Raw genomic sequence first — 23,057 nt, forward strand, 5'->3', positions numbered from 1 at the left:
CTCCCACATACCCACAGGCCCCTCGGGCTTCCTGCTGCCCCCTCTCCCATGTTCCCCTCCCCGCTGGCCCTCATCCAGTTCCCCAGCAGGGCCCGCGTCACCAGCCAACACATGCCAGGCACAGCGGTGTCACCCGCCTGAACTTGGGGTTCAGGAAGATAGCCAGGGCTGCTGGGCCCCAGGGCGACGTCCACCCAGAGGCCAACCTCGGACCAGCATTCCCGGCTTGCTCTGCATCGTGCCAGGCCCTGGGCCCGCCAGGACCCCTACAGACCCTACCCTGTTCTCAGGGCTCCTGGGTGCCCTATGGGCCGTGGGCCAGTCGAGGGAGAGCTGCTGCCCAGAGAGGGTCAGCCGGGCTGGGGTGGGTTGTAGGAGTCTGCAGCGAGGCCTCCTCCGAGAGCTCTTGCCCCACAATCCCCCTGGACCCTCCCCACAAGCCAGCTCCTGGTCTCCCGGTGGAGGCCGCGCACTGAGGGGCAGCGGACAGTAGGCAGGGGGTGGGCCAGGACGTGCAGGAGGTCAGCTGAGATCACAGCCCTGCCTGCCCAACACCACCTCTGCGAGCCGGACACGGGCCACCAAGGTGTGGTTCCCGCCCTTCTGCAGCTCGGGGCTCACCCGCTGAACCGACTGGATTGAGGGAGCCATAGGGCCTTCCTGGAGGAGGGTGGACGCTGGTGGCGCGCGGGGGGGGGGGGCATCAGATGAGCATGAATTAAAAGGTCTGCCTGTGCTGAGTGTCAGTGACCACGTGGGGAGGCTGCCCTCGGGGCGCGAGCTGGTGAGCAGGATGGGGGCAGGGTGGGAGAAACTGGGTGACAAGGCACGTTTCCCTCCAGAGGTTCAAATGGATCGACCCAGGACACCCCGGTCAGCACACACATCTTGGGGGCAGGGGCGGGGAGGGAGGAGCTTCCTGAGCATCTGGGGCAGGGCTGTGGGCGGCACTGACAGCACAGTAGGCTGGGGGAGGGGAGGAGGGAGGGGCCGCCGAGTCCTCATCTCTGGATTTGTCTCTTTCCTTGGCTGGGTTGGGCTTTCGTTGCCCCACTGACCCCAGGCCCGTGCCCTGTGCTCCTGGCGAACCTGGGGAGCCGAAGGCAGGCTCCCCACCCGCCCTCCGTCCTGTCAGTAATAGGCGCCCCGGCTCCCCAGTGGAGGTGGCCCTGGGCATTTCTTCTCGGAAATGGGGCTTGGCTCCCCCCAGGCCCTCAGAACCTCCTCCAAGGTCAGGAATCGTGAGGACCGGCCCTGATTTCCAAACCCCACGGCTGCGTGCATTTCATTTTCCCCAGAACTGCCATCTCACGGGCTGTAGCCCGCCAGGTCCTCTGTCCATGGAACTCTCCAGGCAAGAATACTGGAGTGGGTAGCCCTTCCCTTCTCCAGGGGATCTTCCCGACCCAGGGATAGAACCCGGGTCTCCTGCATTGAAGGCAGATTCCTTACCAACTGAGCTACTAACTTAAAGTGTTCCTAACTTGTAGGCACCACAGCCAGTTTTAACTCTCACTCACTCGGGCACGCGTGTCTGGGTGGGGCGGGGTGTGCGTGTCTGGGTGGCACGAGGCTCACATGTACTTTCCAGCCCCATCTCTCCAGGACCTGAGGCCACGGGCGTGGGGCGGAGGCTGCTGGCTTTGGTCCTCATCCTAGTCAGACCTGGAGGCTGGCAGGGCCTCAGAACGGCAGGAACACTGGACTTCCCGCCGAAAGCAGCCTGGCCGAGTCCCACCAGGGGGCGCCAGCAGGCCTGAGGCTGGAGGGTCGGGGCTCCAGCCAGGTCCCGGGGGACAGCATGGTGCAGAGGGCAGCTGACAGCCATGCCAGTCAGGCTGTGCTGTGGCCCCCGGCTCATGGCGTCTTGAGCCGAAGCTCTGAAGTTGGCAATTTCCCTTTTATCCTGAATAACTCAGGGAAGTCAGCGACTTCCAAGGTGGCCTCAGTTGAGGCACGCGGGACCTCCATCCTGTCAGGAGGAAACTCTGTTGCGGTGCCCTGACTCTACTTGCAGTCCGTGGGCTCCAGAGCTCAAGGGCTTAATTGCTGTGAGGCAGAGGCAGGTGGGATCTTCGTTTCCCCGGCCAGGGATCGAAGCCTCGTCCCCTGCATTGCAGGGCAGATTCTTCACCACTGGACCACCAGGGCAGCCCTGTGTCCTCTTCCTGTCGGTCTGAAACACCTAGGTGTTGGAATCGGGGGTTGAGAGAACACGCCTCGCCCTGGGCACAGCGGAGTGATTGGGGGGTGGGGTGGGCAGAGGCCCCAGACGTGACTGGGAACCATGGTGACCCCAGGGGTGTCCTTGCGTGGCAGAGTTGGGGAACCCCGTTTCTGGGCTGAGGCTCTAGTAGGTGTGAGTCTTTGCGGGGGACAGGTGGGAGCTCCACCTGTGACCTCCATACCCTGTGGCCCATCTCGGGGGCCTGTCTCCCAGTGTTCAGAGCACCGCAGCTTGGTGTCCTGTCAGCTCACCCCCGGCCCCCGCAGCACGCCTGCAATCGCTGGACGCTGACCACGTCCGAGGGCAGAGCACCAGACTGGGTGGACGAGCACCCCCACACACCCGTCAGACTGTTGGAGGCGGCTGGCCGCTCCCTGAACATGACCTCGGACGCCGGACGCTGGCACTCCACTGGGGACTGAGGACTGGGCAGGTGCTACTGGCGGCGGGGGTGGGGTGGGGTGGGGGCAGTGCTAGGTCCCTGCCAGTGCCTGGAAATGTGGGCTGCAGAGCAGACGTCAGACCCGCGGCCAGAAGCTCCACCCGACGGGCTCCCCCAGACATCACCCCAGGGAGGTCACGGAGCCCACACGCACTCCCTGGGCAGAAAACGAGCCACGTGACGAGCCACAGCCCCCAGGGGCCTGCTTTTATTGAAAATACAGCCGGGGGGAGGCGCGCTAGATGAACCCCAGCCCGGCGGTCAGCGAAGGCCGGCAGGTGGCCAAGTAGATGCACAGGAGGGACCATCAGATGGAGGAGGGGGCCACGCCCCTACACGGATAGGCCACAGCTGACGGGAAAGGCCAGCTCTGACCTCTAGGATAGTCCTGGTAGAAAAACAAGATGTTTCCCACAAAAAGCAGCTTCCGTGGGAGCCTGCGGGCCACCGGGAGACCAGATCATTTCAGAGTAACCGCGTTCTACCGTGGGGGGGGTAACTCGTCATCCCCTCTAGAGTCCCTGGCCGAGGAGTCAGGAGAGAGAGGCAGGCCCTCTGGGGCGCAGGTGCCCCCGAGCCACCTGCTAGGAGAGCAGCTGCAGCACCTCCCGGGCGCGCTGGGTCCCCCCGGGCGGCAGGGCGCAGGCGCCCGCCTTGTCAAGCTCCTGCATCAGCGCCTCTGCCTTCTGCACCGTCAGCTCGCGGGCGCGGCCCCTGAGCCCCTCCAGGTAGGCCAGCAGGGCAGGGAAGTGCTCGTCAGGGACCTGGAAGGGGCGGGAAGGTTGTCAGGGCCGGCAGGCAGCACGCAGAGACGCCGGGTGTCCAGGGCTCGCCCCAAGGAGCTGCTCCCAGACGGCGCCCCTGTTCCCCGCACAAGCTCTCCTTACGCTCCAGGGGCGGGCAGACGACGGCCCTCCTGAAACGCCACTAACAGCAGGCAGATCGTTTTTAAAAAGAACTCTCTTAGGACAAAGAGAATCCAGGAGAAAGGTGACAGCGTTCTGGGGCAGAGACGGATGAGGGTGCCGGGTCTCAGGAAGAGGAAGCTTAGGCTAAGACCCAGGAGTCCTGCTCAGCCCCTTCCAACCCCAAGCCCGGCCCGGGGCTGGCTGCGCAGCCCTTCTAGAAGCAGGAGCAAGGGCGGGGCTGAAACAGGGGCTGGGGTCCACCTGAGAAGCGGCTGGTGCCCCGCGGACTCCAGAACCTGAGAAGGGGCAGCTGCCCCGCATGCCAGGTGGGGAGGGGAACGGGGAAGCGGCATGGGCGGTGTTTCCGACGTCAGAGCTCCGTGCAGGACCTCCTCCACGGAAGAGCCCCCACCCCGTCCTGTGCACGCAGAGGCGGCCCTCGACGTCCCCACTGGGATGACTCGGGCGCTCGTCATGATGGATATCACGGCCCCAAAGAAACGGACTACAGCCCGTCTGGGGAAACGGGCGAGTCTGGGCTGATGCAGTCCATGGAGGGGGCACGGCAGGGCAGGGAGGTGAGACACGAGGCACGTGCCCGTCAATGAAGGAACCAGGAGTGACGTTACAGGCGCAAACCTGACGCCACCCCCCGGCCACGTAGCGGACATCAACGTCAAGCCACCGCGAACTGGCCACGCCCGGCCCACAAGTGCCACGCAGCAGCCCTCTGTGAGCACGTGCGGCCGGGCGGGTCAGGCCAGAGGAGAGAGGAGCGCGGTTCTGCAGACGGCGGGACCGTTGCCTGGTGGACGCCCCATCGTCGGAGACATGCACCGCTGGGTCTGGCGGCGGCTCCCGGCCTCAGCGGAGGAGCCGTAGTGGGCAGAGGGAGCAGGACCTCCAATTGTGCAAACCGTGGCCTTCCCGGAGTGGCAGCCACTTCCCGCGCCGGCAGCCGGGAGCCCGGTGGCTGAGTCTGGCCGCTGGGCAAAGCCGGCAGGGCTTCTGCTCCCTGACCCCCGGGGTCCCTTCCTCTGAGCCCAGTTTCATCTCTGGAAGACGGAGGGCTCAGTGGGGTCTCCCATGCGGCCTCCATGAGCTCCGTGATTCTTTGTCCTCGAAACACAGACAGGCCACGGGAGGGAGAGGACCTCTCCACCCCTGGAGGGAGGCCGAGTCCAGTGTGGCCCAAGCAGGCGCTGCCAGCCATTCCTTCCCCTCCATCACCGGGAGACCTGACCTCAGCCTCTGCCCCCTGGGTGTGCGCAGGCCTCCCCACCCCCAGGGGAGGAGCCACACCTGCTCACGGTCATACATGTGCTGCAGCAGCCAGGTCTGCCTTGTCTTCTGGAACCTCCAGTCCTCGTGCTTCTGGGCCCAGCTGGGGAGCAAGGACAGGGTGGCTCAGGTCCCGGAGGGGAGGCACCGGCGGCCTCTCCCTGATGAGGGCCAGGGCGTCCGCAGAGGATCCTGCCAGGGAGGGCGGCCGGGGTGGGGACGTCTCCGCCAGGTCTCTTCTCGCCTGCTGGGGGCCCCCAGCCAGGACGTCAGGCCCAGGGGGACACAAGGCCACTTTCTTTCAGCTCTTTGTAGCCTGTTTCATGATTCTAACGGGAATACCCCGTATTTCACAAACTCGGTCCTTCCAGAAACACGGATCAGGCATGGTCACCTGGATCACCAGAGGGTCAGGCACAGCCTTCCTGCCCTGGAGGATGGGGGAGGGGAGGCAGGAAGCAGCCAGGACCCCCTGACCTCGAGGGCCATGCGGGGGTCCTCCAGGTGGCCAGGACGCTGGGACGGAGGCCCCGAGGCGCACGGAGGTCTGGGCCAAGGCGCTGCAGGCTGTGTGGGAGGGGCGGAGGGTGCCTGCACCTGAGACAGGGCCCCGCCTGGCCGTCTGCACCGCAGGGTCGTGCGGGCTCAGCTGCGACCTAGAAGCGGCCCAACGAAGGGCCGCCAGCCCGGGGAGTCAGCAGTCCCCCGCCAGCCCCTCCCACTCCTCTGCTGGCACAACTGGGGGCGCGGGGAGGCCCGCTGCCCTGGGACCTCTCTGATGGCAGTGATCAGGGAGCCACCTCTCATCGTCCCCCTGGGCCAGTGGAGGGCCCTCCCCTGCGCTTCCCTCCCGGGGGGACACAGTCACCCAGACACATGCGACTTGGGTGGGGGGCGCAGTCCCCGCGGCGCAGCGCCCTCTGGAGGGGCCCCGGCGAGCCACCTTCCCAGCAGGTCCGCGGGAAGGCCCCTGGCCCCGCCCACCCGCGGGCTCCCAGCTCCTCGCATCCCCAGCTCTGCAGAGTTCTCCTCCCTGAGGGGTTTGTCTCCTGCTACAGCTGATCAGTCTTAGAACACCACCCCCCCACCTGCGGTTCCACCCCCATCGCGCCCTGGCCCACTCACCTCCCCTGAAAACTTCACTTCCCCCCGCGTCTCAGGGTCCCTCCTGAGAGGTCAGAGGGTTTGGGAGGGACGGACCACCTCGGGCCTGGGGCTCCACTGGCCCTGTTCCCTGACTGCTGACATGGACGGGCAGGGCGTCTGCCCAAAGCAAAGCCTCCTCCCTGACCCAGGGTACCCATCAGGGTCAACTCAACTCCCGTGTGGTCAGTGGGGCCCCAGAGGTGACTCCAGGGTCTGGGGGCGTTGAACTGGCTCCAGATGCCCTGCCCTTGGGGAGCAATGGGCACTGGGGCGGGGCCTTGGGAGTGTGGGGCCCCACAGAAACCCAGAGGCGGCTCTCAGACACACCAGGGCCCTGTGAACATCGCCCCAGTGACCTGGGGCCCCTGGTGGGGGAGGACCTGCAAATGAAGGATCTGTGTGAATGCAGTGAGGTCAGAAGTCAGCAGGGAGGAAGCACTGGCTCTCTTGTGTGTGCAGCGGGGCGGGGGGTTGGTGAGGGCTGAGCGCCCCATGAGCAGCCCCCACAAGGATGCTCTTTCCTCCCACACGAGGAGAGACAGGTTCAGGTGCCGCCCACGGGGCGGGGCCCAGGAGTGAGAAGTCTCCTGAGACCACAGGAAGCTGGTCCTCCAGGGATCGAGGGTGGGTCCACCGCCTACTCCCTGAGACCACCGTCAGAGCTGCCCCTGAGTGCCAGCAGGCCCTGAGTCTGTGGCCGCTGCTGCAGGTGGAAGCGCCTGGATGGGACCAGGTGTAAACGAGGGGCCTTGGTCCCAGTGGCAGCCCCCACCTCGCAGAGAACAGCCCAGGCTCACGGTCAGGGGACTCCACCAGGTGGCTTCCTGCCCCCTGGGCTCCACAAGATCAAGGGTGGTCACTGGAGGGCGAGGATCTTCCTGTGAGGACAGGGAAGCACTGAACCGAAGGTGGATTTCCTACAGTCGGTGGGCAGGTCTCAGTGGGGAGTGTGCCCCAACCCCTCGAGGAATCCTGGCAGGGCTAAGGCCACCCCGCCCCCCGCCCATACCGTCCTGCTCACGGCCTGTGCCCCCACTTTATGCCGGGCTCCGACGGGCTGGGGGGAAGGCAGGCCCCAATCTGATCAACAGGGCGAGTGTGAGCCCTGCCCAGGCCCAGGGCAGGGTCCCCAGGCTCTAGCATTTCCCCAAGGCAGGGGAGAGGGAGAGTGAAGGAGCAGGGTGGGGCAGGGAGTTGGGCGGCCTAATGGCTGCCCCGCAACTGACTCTCGGGGGCTCAGCCCTGTCCAGGGATCGGGAGGATTCAGCCCTATACCAAGCCCCAGGGAGGCTGGGCAAAGCAGGCCCTTCCAAGAAGGCGGCTCCAGAATCCCACCGTCTCCACGGTGCCCTTCCTGGCCAACCTCTGGGTTCATTCTGCACACGTGCCCAGGCCTGTGTGCCCTCCCAGACCGCCCAGAGGGCCCCCCAGCAGCCCTGCTTCTGAACTGGCTCCAGGCCGCCAACCCCAGTTCCTGGCTGAGTGTCTAGGATCCCACGAAAGAACAATTCCTGGAGGAAAGCGTGCAGTGCGTGTGACGGGCGACGGTGTGGGCCGTAACGATTCTGAGGGTGGGAACACCGATGGTCAGAGGTGGCTGACATGGGGGTGACGGGGGTGCTGACGGGGTGACGAGTGGGGTGACGTGGGGTGATGGGGGTGGGGTGACGGAGTGGTGATGGGGTGGTGACAGGGTGACGGGGTGATGGGGGTGGGGTGATGGGGTTGGGGTGAAGGGGGTGGTGATGGGGTGACAGGGTGACGGGGTGATGGGGGTGGGGTGATGATAGGGTGACGGGGTGATGATGGGGTGACAGGGGTGGGGTAACGGGGGTGGGGTGACGAGGTGGTGACAGGATGGTGATGGGGTGACGGGGGTGGTGACGGGGTGACGAGTGGGGTGACGTGGGGGTGATGGGGGTGGGGTGACGGAGTGGTGATGGGGTGGTGACAGGGTGATGGGGTGGGGGTGGGTGATGGGGTTGGGGTGAAGGGGGTGGTGATGGGGTGACGGGGTGATGGGGGTGGGGTGATGGGGTTGGGGTGAAGGGGGTGGTGATGGGGTGACAGGGTGACGGGGTGATGGGGGTGGGGTGATGATAGGGTGACGGGGTGATGATGGGGTGACAGGGGTGGGGTAATGGGGGTGGGGTGACGAGGTGGTGACAGGATGGTGATGGGGTGACGGTGGTGGGGTGACGGGGTTGGGGTGAAGGGGGTGGTGATGGGGTGACAGGGTGACGGGGTGATGGGGTGGGGTGACGGGGTTGGGGTGAAGGGGGTGGTGATGGGGTGACAGGGTGACGGGGTGATGGGGGTGGGGTGATGACAGGGTGATGGGTGAGGTGACGGGGTGATGATGGGGTGACGGGGGTGGGGTGACGAGGTGGTGACAGGATGGTGATGGGGTGACGGGGTTGGGGTGAAGGGGGTGGTGATGGGGTGACAGGGTGACGGGGTGATGGGGGTGGGGTGATGACAGGGTGATGGGTGAGGTGACGGGGTGATGATGGGGTGACGGGGGTGGGGTGACGAGGTGGTGACAGGATGGTGATGGGGTGACGGTGGTGGGGTGACGGGGTGGCGACGCCGAGACACCACCGCCATCACGTGCCCACGAGCCTTTCAAGGGAACTGCGAGACAGTCGTCTTGTCCGCTGCTCGCCTGACGCTCGCGCCCCGCCCGCTCACCTGCACAGGTACTCCAGGGCCAGCGCGGCCCCTGAGCGCTCGGTCGCCGGGCGTGGGGCAGCGGCGACGCCCACCCGCTGCAGCCGCCTCCGCGCCTCTTTCTTCCGCTCCTTCTTCAGCTTCCTGTCCAGGGCCCTCTGCTCCTCCGGGGACGGGGACGGGCACGCGGGCCCCTAGAAGCGCGGGGACGGCCGTGAGGGCGTCGGGAGGGGGCAGCACAGGATGTGGGACCTCCGGCCTGTGCCGGGCCCCTCTGCCCTGGACCTGGGGGGAGCCGCACGCGCTTGCAAGGACCGCCCCCCCAGGCCTGAGGGCAGCAGGAGGGGCGGGGGCGCCAGGGCTGTGATGCAACAAGCCCCGCCCCTCCGGACCTCCGCAGAAGCCGGACGTTGCAACTTCAGTAGGGTGCAGGCCCGGAGTCCTGGGGACCTGGTCTTGGCCCCAGCACTTCCAGGAAGGCCCTGGGCGCTGTCCCCGCACACCCCCATGTCCAGAGCGCACACCCCAGAAAGTGCGGCACAGTGTGGCCTCCGGCAGGCAGGCTCCTCCTGGATGCCAACCCCTGACACCCTTTCTGCTCCCACGCCACACCCGCTCCTTCTGGAATCTTCTAAAACAAGAGAGATGCTTTCCCCAGCTGCTCCCGCCTTCTCCTGAAACCAGCTGTGGTTTACCCACCTGCGAGGAGCTTCAGGGCTGCACCCCGTGACTCTCGGCCACCCTGATGTGAGACACACACAGCCCACCCGCACAGAAGGCGCCTTCCCTGGGGTGGGGCACGTGCCCCACAAGCAGCCCCACGGGGCTGGGGTGGGGGCAGGGCCGAGAACAGCCAGAGGACAGGACAGCAGGGCCCGACCCGGCTGCCCCAGGGTACCTGCCCGCTTTAAAATCCCATCCGTGGCTAAAATACCAACACCAGTCACGGTCAGACTCCTGCTGACAGGGCACAGAATCAGACTTCCAAAACAGCATATTCTTCCCTGGAGTAACACTGGCTGGAAACATCATGTGAATTCCTGCTTCAGTCGCGTCTGAATCCTTGCAGCCCTGTGGCCTGTATGCGGCCAGGCTCCTCTGCCCATGGGCTTCTCTGGGAGAGTGATGGAGAGGTTGCCACGCCTCCTCCAGACCTTCCCCGCCCAGGGGCTCGGGCGTTGGCAGGTTGGTTCCTTACCACTGGTGCCGCTGGGAAGCACTCACCACCAACCCTCTGACTTCCATCTGTCCCGCTGGGGTCGACCCTCTTCCCGGCCCACCCTGCCCCTGCCTCCCCGCTCTGTACCAGCCTGTCCTCGGCATCCTCCCGTTTGCCTGCTTGTGTCGCAGATTCCACGTGTGAAATCACAGAACTCCAGCCCAAAGCGCTACAAGTCCATCTATGCCGTCACAGATCCAAAGTGCAGCGGGCTGGGGTCTAGGAGACACCCCCCAGCTCACAGAGAAGCCCTCACTGAAGAACGCAGGGAGCCCGGCCCCTCTGAGCCACATAGGGGGCATCACACTGGCCACTGAGCCCCAAGTATAAGGGAAAGTTCTGGGGATGGGCCAACACTGACCCCAAAGGGAGGCTAGCAGGTCAGGCAGCTCAGGGAAGTGACAGGAGGGGGTCTCCTAGGACACGGGGGCCCCGGCCACCCATCTGACCTCACGGGGTGCTGGCTGCTGCCCCCAGGCCAGAGGAGACACCCTCATCAGAGACCTGGCAGGGGTGGAGCTGGGTGCCCGTCCCCGAGGGCTCATGGGGGGCCCCGCAATGGCCCAAGGTGCCGCTGTCTCCATGGAGGGGTGTGGGAAGGAGGTTGGCAGGGGATTTGGCCTCTGCTGCAGAAGGGCAGCAGGAATGTGAGCCTGCGTGGATCTGGGAGGGCGGGAGATGGACCCAGGAACTCCCTGGAGGCCGGGGGCAGTGGGGGAACCTGAAGGGTCCAACTGCTTCTCCATCAGGACACATGGAGGGCCGGCGTCCTGCTCACTCAGGTGGCCAAAGGTCCCAGTTACAAATAGGCCTTTTGCAGCCACTCCTCCCTTCCCTCCGCCTCAGGCAGCAGTCTTCAGCCACAAAAGGAGGCTGGCGAGCCCAGCACAGACCCAGGAGAGCACAGAGGGGTCCGCTAGCTGGGTCAGTGTCCCTTCTCTGGGGCCCTCCTGCACCCCGACCCCGTGCCACGCTCTCAGATGAGGCTTCCCGGAATTCCAAGTGCATGTGGAGATAGCCAGTCAGTGTAGCCCCCCGGGGCTGCTCAGTTCCCACTGTGTGGGATGCCTCGACCACCTCAGCCTCCTAGACTATACACATGGGTTACTCCACTGGAGCCTGGACTCTCTGTAGGCTCCCCCCAGAGGCCCTAATGCTTAGGAAGGGGGTGGGGAGTCTGCCTCTCCACCCTGAGGGTCCCGGGTCTGGGGAGGGGCCAAGAAAGGGTCAGCTGGGACAGCCTGAGTAGGGTCATGCTGGGGGCCTGCACCATCTCGTGCTGACAGGTTACACCACGGCTTCGGATAGGCACGGGCCTGGCAGCCTCCCCTTCCTTAAACCCTTGGAGATGGGTGAGTTCCGAAACCCCGAGCTGCCTGGGCCAGCCTCTGGTCTCAGGCCACACCGGGGCCTCACTGTGGGGTTGCAGCCCCACTGGGGGTGGGATCTCTCCAGCAGCTCTCAGGAGCTGGGGGGCCCTGGGGTGGGCTGACCCAGCAGAGGGAGAGCAGTGCCCATCACCCACATGGGCCCCAGAAGCCTAGGGGTCCAGCTCCCCTGCCCCGCCATCACCTGCAAGATGCCTGGACTAGGCTGGGCCAGCAAGGCATGCCCCCGAGTGGGATTCCGGGGGGAAGGGGGCTGCTCCTGGCTGACCACTGATGTACAGGGGCAGGGGAGGCTGGGGTGGAGGCCGGCCAGCTGCAGGGCAGCACCCCCACCCACCTGCTCTGTCCGGGTGAAACCTCTCAACCAACCCCACACAATCAGTAGACTAGAAAGGTGTGTGTTGAAAGTCTCTGTCATATGAGCCCGAATCAGGTCTGAGCTGCAAGGCGTGACCTCGCCCGGGTGTGAAGGCTGGGGTCACAGGCACAGTGACCCTGGTGTGTTCGTATGTGTGGGCGGCAGAGTCCAGTCCTCTGCTCAGCTGTCTGCCCACAGGCCGGACAGCACCCCAAAGGGCACAACTCTCCAGCACTGCTCAGAGCCCAGAGTGCTACTCAACCACAAGTCTCTGTCCAACCACCACCGAGGCCTGGAGCCCTGCCTCCTCTCGCAGAGCTCAGGGCTGCGGGGCAGGTGCCCAGACCAGAAGGAAGACCAGGCGTCCTGGACGCCCCGTCCCTGTCTGCAGCTCCCAGGAGACGCTGCTCCACTCAGAACTAAACTTTCACCAGATGGGTTACTGCAATTATTAAAACTCAAAAGGGTAACTCGTGGTGTGGAGGAGGAAATGTCAACCGTATTGTGTCCTTGCGTGGGAAATCCCGTGGACAGAGGAGCCTGGTGGGTCACAGTCCGCAGGGTCTCACCGAGTCGGACACAACTGAGCAACCGATCACTACTCACAGCAGCCAATTACTTTTTCCTTTTCTGAAAATAAAGAGTTTCCTACGGTACTTTAATATCTTTGTATTTTGAAATTAATTAGATGCAACCTGGAAGACAACATACAGACGCCACGAGCCCTCCGCCCAGACTCCCTACACACTCACAGCAAAAACACAGGAGACGCTGAGATTTCAGTTAGCCCTAAAAATACAAAATGCAGGTACAAACAGTCGGGGTGTTTAGGGGCTCATTCCCCCAATGCATGGCGCTGAGTGACCTTTGCTGATTCAGAAACAGTGCTGTTTGCCCTTCTTTTATTTGCAGTGCCCTGGTTAAAACAATTCCAAACAACTTCAGGAAGCACAGGACTCGGGGAACTTGAGCAACCTCGTGGGCGGCAGGGACGTGGGGCTGCCATGGGTCCTGGCCCTGCAGAGGCACTGGTGCTGGCGGGAAGCAGACGCGGGCTCTGGCCTCGAGGAGCGCACGGTTGGACCAAGTGAGCTCCTGGAGGACAGGGACAGCGGCTGCCCCGGCTGGGCGCCCCTCGGAGCTGGGCCCTCCATCCACACTGCAGGGCTGTCAGGTGAGCGAGCCAGGAGACCAGATCACAGCACACGGCCTCCTTGCGTCATCAGCTCACCCGGCGTAGAAACATGAAGGGACACGGTGAGACGTCCCTGCACCGCCCCCCTCCCACTCTCATCTACTGGCAAGACGTACAGTGGAAGGGAACGCTAAGATCCAGTCAGCCCCCGAACTGGGGAGACAGAGCCCGCACTTGGACCCCACCAGGCCCAGCCCAAGTCTACAGCTCTGACACCACGTAGGGCCCCAGGCTCTTCCCAGGAAGGGCATCCCTTTCCCAAGCCCACCTCTACCCTTCCAGCCCCTTCTGTGCAGGGCTTGGACAGTAAGACAGACACGTCAGATCCTCTTTACACACACACACACGAATCCTGCACGAGACCAGCTCCTCAGTTAGAGAGAAAGAGGGGAGAGTTTTGGGGGTTAATGCGGGGGTCTCACCATAGCCATGGGCTGACGGCCCTCCCAGACAAGCCAGGGCTCTGGGGAGGGTCTTTCACATTAATCTTTTCAAACCCTGCGGCCTTGGCTGCAAGCAGGACCTGCCCTCCACCTGGGTGGGAGACACTGGCCCTCGTCAGAGACCAGCTTTGGAAGCAAGGCTGTGAGCCTGGAGGACACTCAGCGGGCTGGGGGCACCAGAGACCACAGACTTAACTTTCATCCTGCTTCTCTTGTGACCCAAGAATTAAAATGAACGTTTACGTCCACATGCATGGGAAAAGCCAGAAGATACAGGGATCAGGGTGCCAAAGCCAGGGAGACGGTGACCAGCAGGACAAGTCCTTTCAAGGCCCCCGGAGCTTCAGCCTGTATGAGCTGGGGGGGCGGGGGAGGAGGGGAGACCCCCCAAGGCTGCGCTGGGACCATCTTCTGGTTTCCTCCAGCCAGGACAGACTGTGAGCCCCCGCCTGTGTCCAGGAGGAGGCCTGGTGCCCACACCCTGAGACGGAAACCCCGTTTATACAGATCAGATTAGATTTCTGGAAACAGAAAGTCCTGAGACGCTGCACACGCTACTTTACTCGCTCTACCTTTTCAAAGGCCATCCATCTGTTCCTGCCCGTGAACAGACAAGGGAGCAAAGCCAGGCTACAGCTTTGGGGGAGGGCTGGGAGGCAGAACCCCCGACCCTGGAAAGGAGCCGTTGGGGATGGGGGAGCCCTAGGGGACTTGTGGTCACAGGAGAGCCAAGTGCAGCGAAAATGTCAACAAGACCCCCTCCCCTCACCAGTCAGCCTGTGGGGGCAGTGAGCACCATGTCCACTGACAGTCACATAGGCGGTCAGCACCACCCCGCGAGGCCCAGGGCCTGGACATGGGGAACCTGGTGCAAATAGTACCTCCCCCACAGGGCGCAGAGTGCAGGCCCACATGGTCCCCGGGGATACTGAGATCTCACAGAAGACCTCAGATCACACGGCAGACGGGCCAGGGAGCACAGAACATGCTGCATGGGGAAGACGACTTCCAGCCCTCCAAGGCAGGGCTAACAAGAAGCCCCATCGTCTACTCCAAGTCTGGGGGCAACTCTGCTCCAAGAGACCACCGGCTCCCCGATGTGCTGGGGTCAGCGAGTCCTCTTACCAGGTGTTCGGTGGGGAGCCACTTGCATCTGCTGACTTACGGGGGAAACCTGGCTCCTCATCCAGTCTTCAGGGCCTTTTAAGGATAGAGGGGCTGCCTGCCCCGCTTCCTCCCCCACTGCCCCAAGGCCTCCCACCAGCAGGCACAGGTCACACGCCCAGGCCAGGAGGACCCCACATGCCCCTCCAAGCTATAGGGGGCAGGCATTGTCATGAACCCCCCGACCTCATCGCTTCCCAAAATCTCGGCTAGGCTTCTAGGCTGATCTCACCCACATCCAGGGAGCAAACACATCAGCTGTCCTCTGCAGGAGCTTTCATGTCCATGAGGAGCACTGCCTCGTGAGTCTTCCTTGGGTTTTAGAAACGAGGATAATGTAAAACCCTCCCTGAAATCTTCACTACTGGGAGGGCCACACAGGCTTGCGGCCCAGCTGCCCTCTGCTCAGTCAACAGCCTAACGTGGGCCATCCCAGCTATCGGAAGGCAAAGGTCACCCGGGCTCCACTGCCAGTGTTCAAAGAAGCCGCTGCGCTCTGCAGGCCACGGCTACGCCCGCCTCCTCCCTAGAGAGCCCGCTGCCCTTTCATCTTTGGAGATGTGAGGCCCGCGAGGGGTTCAGGCTGCATTTTGCATGTAACATGGAAACACCATTCCGGCAGAACACAGTCAGCACCAGTAGAGCTGGGTGAAACGTCAAGTACAGGAGCTGTGAGCCTAGAAATAACTTTCAACACGCAGAAGGCGTCATTCCCAGCAACTCCCGGAAAATTAGCCAAGGTGTTCCTAGTTTGGCAGCCCTGATCTTGCCGTTTAAAGGAAAATCCGTCTCTTATCGGAAGAAACACAGACAAGACCTCTTTCCCCGCTCAGTCAAGGTGGGCTGGGGTACCAGGTTTCCCACTCCGACACTGCTTCCCTCAAAGCAAAACCCCACACTTCTGCAGGATTTTCAATCTCGTTTCCGCCCCGCGAAGAGCCAGCAGACTCTGGACAGTCCTCCTCAGCGGCTCCTGAGACCCGGGCCCTTCGGAGAGCAGCCTGCACGGCCAGGGCCGAGTGCTGACCCCTCCACCCGGGCCTCTCGGGGTCCCGGCGGCCCCAGGCACCAGGCTGAAGACTGTTCAGGGAAAAAGACAAACAAAGCACGTTACTACCTCATCACTTCGTTCGTGGTTAAATGTAATTGTCATAATCACTTCAAAGCACTAGGGAACTACTGGTTGGCTTTTCTTCTCACTTCCCAATAATTCCTAAGTGTTACAATGTATTTTTTAAAAAGTCACGGAGCCAAGCAACGAGTTACTCACACCCAAGCGATTTCGCAAGCAAAGCGGTAAATGCCCCGGCGGGTTCCGCCCCCAGGCCCCGACATTTAACGCCCAGGGGGTGGGCCTCGCGGGGCCGCGGAGGCCCGAGTGCGGGGCCCCACGAGGGGACAGCCCGGGGGCGCGGTGCAGACGCCGCCCGCCCGCAGGGCGAGACGGCGCGCGGGGGCCCGGAACGCGCGCGGGGGCGGCGGGCCCTAGGCCTCGGCGGCAGGGGACGGGCCGCGGCGCAGCTCGGGGCCCGGGCCCGCTCCGCGGCGAGCGCGCCCGGCCCCGCGTCCGCGGTCCGCAGGGCGACCCCCGCCCCGCGGGACGAGCCCCCGAGCCCCCCACGGCCCCGTCGCGGCCCCGAGCACTGACCTGCGGCTCCCGGCCGCCAGGTGTAGCCAGCAGCGCGGCGCCGCCTGGCCGCCGCAGCCGCTGCGCACTGCGCATGTCAGGCCGGCCGGGCTCGGCTGGAACCAGATCCAGCCGGCTGGGCGGTGACGCAGGCGCGGCGGGGCGCGTGGGCGGGGCCGCGGGCGCGTGGGCGGCGACGCAGGCGCGGCGGGGCGCGTGGGCGGGGCCGCGGGCGCGTGGGCGGGGCCGGTCTGCACCGGCTGGGGAGGCCGAGGGCCACAGCCCCGGAGCAGCGGTCTAGAGGCCAGGCCCTGCTTCCAGCTTCCCTCAGTGCGCAGGGGCCCGTTCCCCTGGAGGGGCGCACAGGGGAGCAGGAAGACCACGCGGTGCAGGCACCTCGGACGCACGCGCGCCGACCACAGGCTGGGTCCTGCCCGCGGACTGGAGCGCCACTTCAGCCCCCAGCTTCAGGGAGGCCTTCTTGCCTCACCCACTAAACTCACCCTAGAGAGGCCTGTGATCAGTGTCTGGACCGCCAGACTGTGAGCTGCCCGGGGGGGGGATGTGCCTGCCCCCCACGGGACTGACAAAAAGTACGTGCTCAGTAGAAGCTGGCGGAACCGATGCATGCAGGAACCCTGCCCCCGAGACAACGCCGCGGGCCAGGGCTCCTAGTTGCCAGCGTGCGCTCGGGAGGCGGGGCTGGGTCCGGGGGCTGCTCGGGGGGGCCCCCCTGGCCTGAGGACACGCTGGCCCTGGCTGGTGAGGGTGCTGGCAGCCTCTCTTCATTCCCCCACGCTGTGCGCTGGCGGGTGTGGGCTTCCCGCTTTGGGCGTAGGTGTCCCAGCTTCCCGGCCCGATAAGGATCTCCAAGGTCCGGAGCCAAGCCTGCGTCTTTCTGTGCCTTTCCTCTTGGCCGTTTCCCCACCGCTCAAGGCCGGTCCACACACAGAGGCGGGCTCGGTGGTGCTGGTGGGGGCAGGATCGCAGAGGGCTGGGCCAGAGCTGGGTCGGGGGAGCAGAGTGGAGGACTGGGCTCGCTGCTAGCGCAGCCTCCGTGTCAGGAGGTCTCATCTCTGACCCTGTTCAATCCCTGGATGCGCGCATCAGCACTCTCGCTTTATAGAGAAGGAAACCGAGGCTCGGAAATGTAAACAACCAGTTTTCACGATCTCCGCTCTCGTGGACTGGACTCCATTTGGGGGCTTCTACACTTCCTGTGTCAGTCCTCTGACCCGAGAGCCCCTGATCCCGGTCTCCTCCTCCCACGGGCTTGTCCTGGTGACGCGAATGGGCCCCCGTGGGAGACGGGGACAAAGGCAAGACCAGGACGGGAGAGCCGTCTGGGGTGCGGGAGGAGCTGGCCGCGGCCGTCGGGGACACTGCAGTCCAGGGGGAGCTTGGTGCCACTCCTCCTCTCACACTCCCCCCCGCGCCCCCCCCCCACACTGTGCAGACGGGGCACGGTTGTGACGTGGGCCGCGTCTGCCTGCTCCCTGTCCAACCCCTTCGCAGGCCCCCTTCTGCCCAGGGTCCCGCAGGGCCTCGCACAGAGCAGGTGAAGCTCATCCCCAGCAGGTACTCCTGGTCAAGCTGCCCCCGGTTGCCCACCCCCCACCCCGAGCCCATATCAGAGAGCACGAGCATGGAAACACTCACCACCCCGGGGCTCACTGTAGGAGCCCCAAGAGAAAGGGCCAGTGTGGACCAGGTCCAGCTGGTGGAGTGGGACGGCGTGGCCGAGAGGCCTGCCTACGTGTGACTCTGGCAGAAGCACTGGGTCCACCGACCCTAGAACCACCCCCCAACTTGGCCCAGCAGATCCCAGTCAGGAAGGGTGGGTACACGCAGGCCTGGAAGAATTCCACAAATACTTGTTAAGCAACATCTTCACAGCAGATAGTCTAAGTGCTAAGCTTACTGTGGGGACCAGAACAGATAAAAATGCCTGCTACCTCAGACCAAGCTCCAGTCCCCCAAATTCCTGTATTATACTTCTACCCACCCCCACCCACTGTGATGGCACTAGGAGGTGGGGTGTTAGAGGGGTGATCAGATTGTGAGAGTGGGGGCCTCGAGAAGGGGATGAAGGCCCTCATAAGAGAGACCCAGGGAGCTCTCCCCCCACCGCCGCCACGAGAGGTCACAGCGAGGAGATCTGGGACAAGAACCCACCAGACACCAAACGCGCCAGTGCCCTGATGTCGGACCTCCAGCCTCCAGTAGTGTGAGAAATAAACCTGCTCTTTTCGGAGTCACCTAACTTTTCACTTTCACACATTGGAGAAGGAAATGGCAACCCACTCCAGTGTTCTTGCCTGGAGAATCCCAGGGACGGGGGAGCCTGGTGGGCTTCTGTCTATGGGGTCACACAGAGTCGGACACGACTGAAGTGACGCAGCAGCAGCCTATGGTATTCTGTGACAGCAGCCTGAACCGAGACACCTGGCTGCAGGGAGGCTGCCCTGGAAGGCTCTAACAGGAGGAAAATTACGTGCAACAGACAGGGAGCGGGTTTATCTTCGTTCTGCAATTTAAAGCAGTTGTAGGAGGACACAGGTCAAGGAAAACGGCATCAGGAAGGTGACACTCAAGACTCAGAGGTGAGGGCACAGCACGTGGATGTTTGGGGGAGAGGTGGCCAAGGCCAGGGGTGCAGCAAGCCCATATCCTGGCAGGGGCAGTGCACAGGGTCCTGCAGGAGGCAGAGGAGAAGCCAGGAGGAGTGGGGGCATGGGGAGGGGGACAGAACAACTCTGCCAAGCTGGAGCTCTAGACGCGTGGCGGTGCCACCAAACCCTTCCCCCGAGGCAGTAAGAGTAAGCTTGCAAAACTAGGGTGCCAGCGCCCCAAGATCATGGGGCTCATTCTGAGTCATTAAGAATAAATACGGCTGACACAGACATCATCAAGCAGACTGTCTGGCTGATCCGATCACGATTTCCCGGGCATGCCGCCTCACTGCCTCCCAGAACCAAGCCCTGGAGGAACCCACAGGAAATGCTCCGGGGGGGTTGGAACACCCGCCGGGACGCCCACAAGCTCCTGCAGGCCTGCCCTGAGGCACTTGGTGGGTGGGACCTGTGAGTGTGGGCATGAGGGGAGCTCTGGCCCCCAGCGGGGTGGGGGGAGGGGAGCAGAGTCTGCTAGAGGAGGAAGCAAAGTACTTCTGTAGGCTTCCGTGTGGCCGCCCACTAGCCCTGGCTGTCACTAAAGTGACAAGTGATGGCAGGCCTGACTCCAGAAACCTGTGTCCAAGCTCAGATGATTTCCCTGGAATTCTATATTTAAAGAAGTGTTAACACCAATTACACAATCTCTTCCAGAAAATGGAAGAAAATGGAAGCAAAGAAACCACTTCCCAATTTGCTCTATGAGGCCAATGTTACCTTGATACCAAATCAGACAAAAACAGTACCAAAAAAAAAAAAGGAAAAATATAGGTGAAAATCTCTCATAAATATAAATGCAAAAATCTTATTCGGCAACATATAAAAAGAATTATACACGGTGACCAAGTGGAGCTTACTCCAGAGATGCAAGGCTGGTTTAATATCCAAGAATCAATCTATAAAGCTAAAGAAGAAATATCACACGATCGTATCCACTGACATGGAAAACGCACTTGACACAATTCGAAACCCACTCACGATGCACATTCTCAGAAAACCAGTAATAGAGGAGGGCATCCTCAACCTGGGAAAGAGCAGGCAGGCTGGCCCCCTCCCCCAGCAGTCTGGGCACAGGGTGAGGAGACCCAGTCTCACTGGCACTGCGCGACACGGCTCTGCAAGTTCTAGCCTCTGCAGTAAAGCAAGGAAGTGAAACCAAGGGTGCTCCAACTGGAAAGGAAGAGACACAGCTGTCTGTCTGTGGGCAGGATGACGGCCAATACAGCCCCAAGGAGGCTGAACATCTTTTCCTCTGCGTGACCTACTGCGGCACCGTTTGTCGTAAAGACCCTGCAACTCGATTTATTTTTTCCTCCTTTAACTTACTCTTGCACCTCTGTCAAAAACCAAGTTGCTGATACGGGGTAGCTTCTGGGTCGCCATTCAAATGCATCTCTCCATCAAACCATACTGTCACTGGTTTTTTGTTTACCACTAATAAATATTTATTTGGAAATTTCTAAACCTGCCAGAGTGGCACTTGCCAAACCTTAGGGGCAACCTTAGGGGCACCGTCCTTATCAAGCTCCCAGGGGCCACAACAGGCCCCTGCACCTTTCCCCATCACCTCCCCTGCCCCCTACCCCCCTACCAAGCATGCACACCCACCGTTCAGACCCTGCCACAGAACCTGGGGGCACTCTCCCTCTAGGAGGCGTCACCCCTGGGCCCAAGAGCTAGGCTGGCAGCCCTCTGGCCTCCCGGATGATGGCAGGCAGAGCTGCTTGCATGGGGTTAGGAAAGGAAATGAGGAGGAAGAGGCACCAAGGAGGGCTCCCTGGAAAACCCCAATGTTACCCCTGGCCCAAGGATAGGGAAAACCAGCACAAGGCCAGGCCGGTAGGAATGGTGCCACACTGCCATGTTAAATGTCAGTTTCCAAGCGTTCATGGCTAATGCACAGAAACAGCTGACTTCGTATGCTGACCTCGCATCCTGAAATCTACTGCGCAGCTCAGTGACGGCTGGCCGTCCATCCCAGGCACAAGGAGCAGGGCCATGCGCGTGGAGCCAGCCTGCACAGATGCCCAGCACCCAGCCTCAGTCCTGAGCCCAAGTTTTCCTGTGCAGGGGAGTCTGCCAGCTCCCCTCCCCCTACCACCTTCATTTCGACAGGTCCTAGCGGGTAAAAACCAAGACCCCCACCCACTGTCCTCTAAGGCCTCAGTCAGGATCCTGGCACGGGGCGACTGCCTTCCCCATGGGAAGTCAGGCTCTCTCCAGCATGGTCCTTGTGGGGACCACCCACCGGGGGATGGTCCTCTGAACACGCAGACTGGGACACCTAAGAGCCAGAGAAGCCCCCTCCCCCAACCAGCCACCACCAGGTGGTCCAGGGGCTACTGGGAGGGGCCGTGTCTTCCAGACATAAGAAAGGCCGTGCCAGGGCTGCTGGGCGTGCAGGGTGCCCATCAGCCTCAGGTCAGACAGAGCGCAGGGGCCAGGCACCCCTGCTGACTCCCGGGCGCCCCCAGAGCCTCGGCTCGGTGCCTGCCTTGGGCCAGCCAGGAGCTCCCAGGGGCCAGGCCTGGTCAGTGCACTGCCCTGTCAGAGCCACTCGTCTCCCCCAGGCCAGGGAAAGGTGCAGCATGAGCAGGGACCCCGCAGACACCCACCCTCGGTGCTTCCTGTGTTAGGAATGGGGAGATCTGCTTCGAGAGAGGACAGAAAAGGTGCTGGCAGAGGCCCAATGGGACTCGACTTGACTGGGGGGGGCAGGCAGAAGATCGTGCAGACCAAGGGCAGTGAGGCAGCTGCACCCACGGAAGGATGACCCAGGATGGTCACACAGACTCAATGGGCCCAGCCGTTCACGCACGTTTACCCCCAGTCCCTCCAGGACCCCCAGGCCTCCTCATCGAAGTCAACTACAATGACCAGGGCCTGAGCAATAAGACATCACAGCAACAGAGCCACGGAGATGTCAAAACTCGTGGCCTTCCCATAGCCACACCCAGAACTAACCGGTGAGCTTACACGCTCCTGCCCTTGACTCACACGTCACAGAGAAGCACACCTCCCCATCGGCGTGTCATTTCTGAAAAGCCGCCTCTTCAGAAGGAAGACCCTTCTGCCTCAACAGGGCGACCCTGGCAGCAGGTGGCCCTCAAGGCCTGACCAGCAGCCCGGGGCCCCCGGCGTGCAGCCCCCCGCGCCTCCAGCCTGGTGAGCAGACCCCCATCCCACAGCAGAGCACCGGACTGCAGTCTCCCTTTGTCCGCAGAGTGGCGCTCACCCAGGGCACCAGCCTTGTGAGTGCAGCCTATGCGGCTACGATGGCAGAGGCCTGGGGCCTAGGAGCACAGGACGGCTTCTCGGGGGCGTCACCAGAAACAGTGGGGAGGCCGACTCCACGTGGTTCTCAGAAGTCAACCCTAGATATGCAGCTGGAAACCCAGGGAGCGGGACCAGCTTCCCGCAGCTCCGCCCCCAGGATGGTGCAGGGGGCCCCAGGCTTTGGCCCAAGCCCCGGGAGTGGCAGGCAGCAGGCCACAGAGCTGAAGCCCCACGGAGTGCGTTTACATTCCCTAGCTACAGAGCGCTGATCTGAGCCTGGCTGGAGGGTGGGTCTGCTCTGAAGATCTCTGACACGCACAAACTCTGCCATTCCCCCTGGCCAGGAACCTGCGTGCGGGAGAAAGTCTTTCTCTGCAGATAAGGCAGTGGGGCAACCCAAGGCCGAGAGGGCCTGCTTTCCCCAGTGATGATCACAGCTCTACCAGGCACAGAGCACCCCAGCATCTTAGGGTCTCTGACTAGGAATTCTGGGCTCCAAGGCTTTCCAGAAAAGGAGGTAACAACACTCCTTAATCACATCGCTAGGATGACCCGGAGTCCTCATAAAGCAAAGAACACCTGGGTGCACATCCCGCCTCCACTCTGCTGTGCGGCCCTGGGCACCCTGCCTAAGTTCTGAGCCTCAGTACGGTTTACAGGGAGGACGGTACTGCTTCCATCGACGGTAAGGCATGGCTCCTCACTTTAACAACTCTAAGATCAGCATGCTTCTTACAACAGACAGCATCAGACTGTTTCCTCGTTAATGGTCCATAAAGTTCTGGTGTACGCAGCACTGACAGAGTTTCAGACTTGATGAAACGTGGCTCATACACCCTGAAAGGCTGCTCTGAAGGCGCAGAATGGAAACTGCACCGAGTCTGTCCCTCTTCACTGCCGGCTGGCCACACTCGTGTCTTCCCCAGGGCTGGCTATCCACTGCCACAAGGACGGTGCTGGGTGAGAAGCAGGTCACTGCAATGACAAGGGCCAAGGGGAGGGTGGGGGCCCCAGGTTTCTACAAGTGGCTGTGACAGAGAG

At 62.8% G+C, this 23,057-nt stretch overlaps 1 protein-coding gene across 8 annotated transcripts in view; it reads right to left on the reverse strand.

The window, feature by feature from the left end:
- Positions 1 to 2,847: 2,847 nt before the first annotated feature.
- The window catches only part of CHLSN (cholesin), a 66,389-nt gene continuing 46,179 nt past the window's right edge, over positions 2,848 to 23,057 (reverse strand). For 5 of the 8 annotated variants that reach the window (XM_055410465.2, XM_055410466.2, XM_088833130.1 and 2 more), the window contains 3 exons: positions 8,696 to 8,868; positions 4,880 to 4,961; positions 2,848 to 3,433 (listed from right to left, as the gene is read on the reverse strand). In XM_055410465.2, coding sequence (XP_055266440.1) covers positions 3,254 to 3,433; positions 4,880 to 4,961; positions 8,696 to 8,868 — 435 coding nt within the window. In that variant the 3' untranslated portion in view covers positions 2,848 to 3,253. Of the gene's footprint in view, positions 3,434 to 4,879; positions 4,962 to 8,695; positions 8,869 to 15,258; positions 15,522 to 16,089; positions 16,179 to 23,057 lie in introns of those variants that run through there. The other 3 variants (XM_088833132.1, XM_055410472.2, XM_088833133.1) reach the window with 3 other exon arrangements.

Source organism: Moschus berezovskii, chromosome 27, assembly GCF_049115385.1.
Source record: "Moschus berezovskii isolate FMDL1 chromosome 27, NW_MosBer_1.0, whole genome shotgun sequence".
Taxonomy (NCBI): Eukaryota; Metazoa; Chordata; class Mammalia; order Artiodactyla; family Moschidae; genus Moschus; species Moschus berezovskii.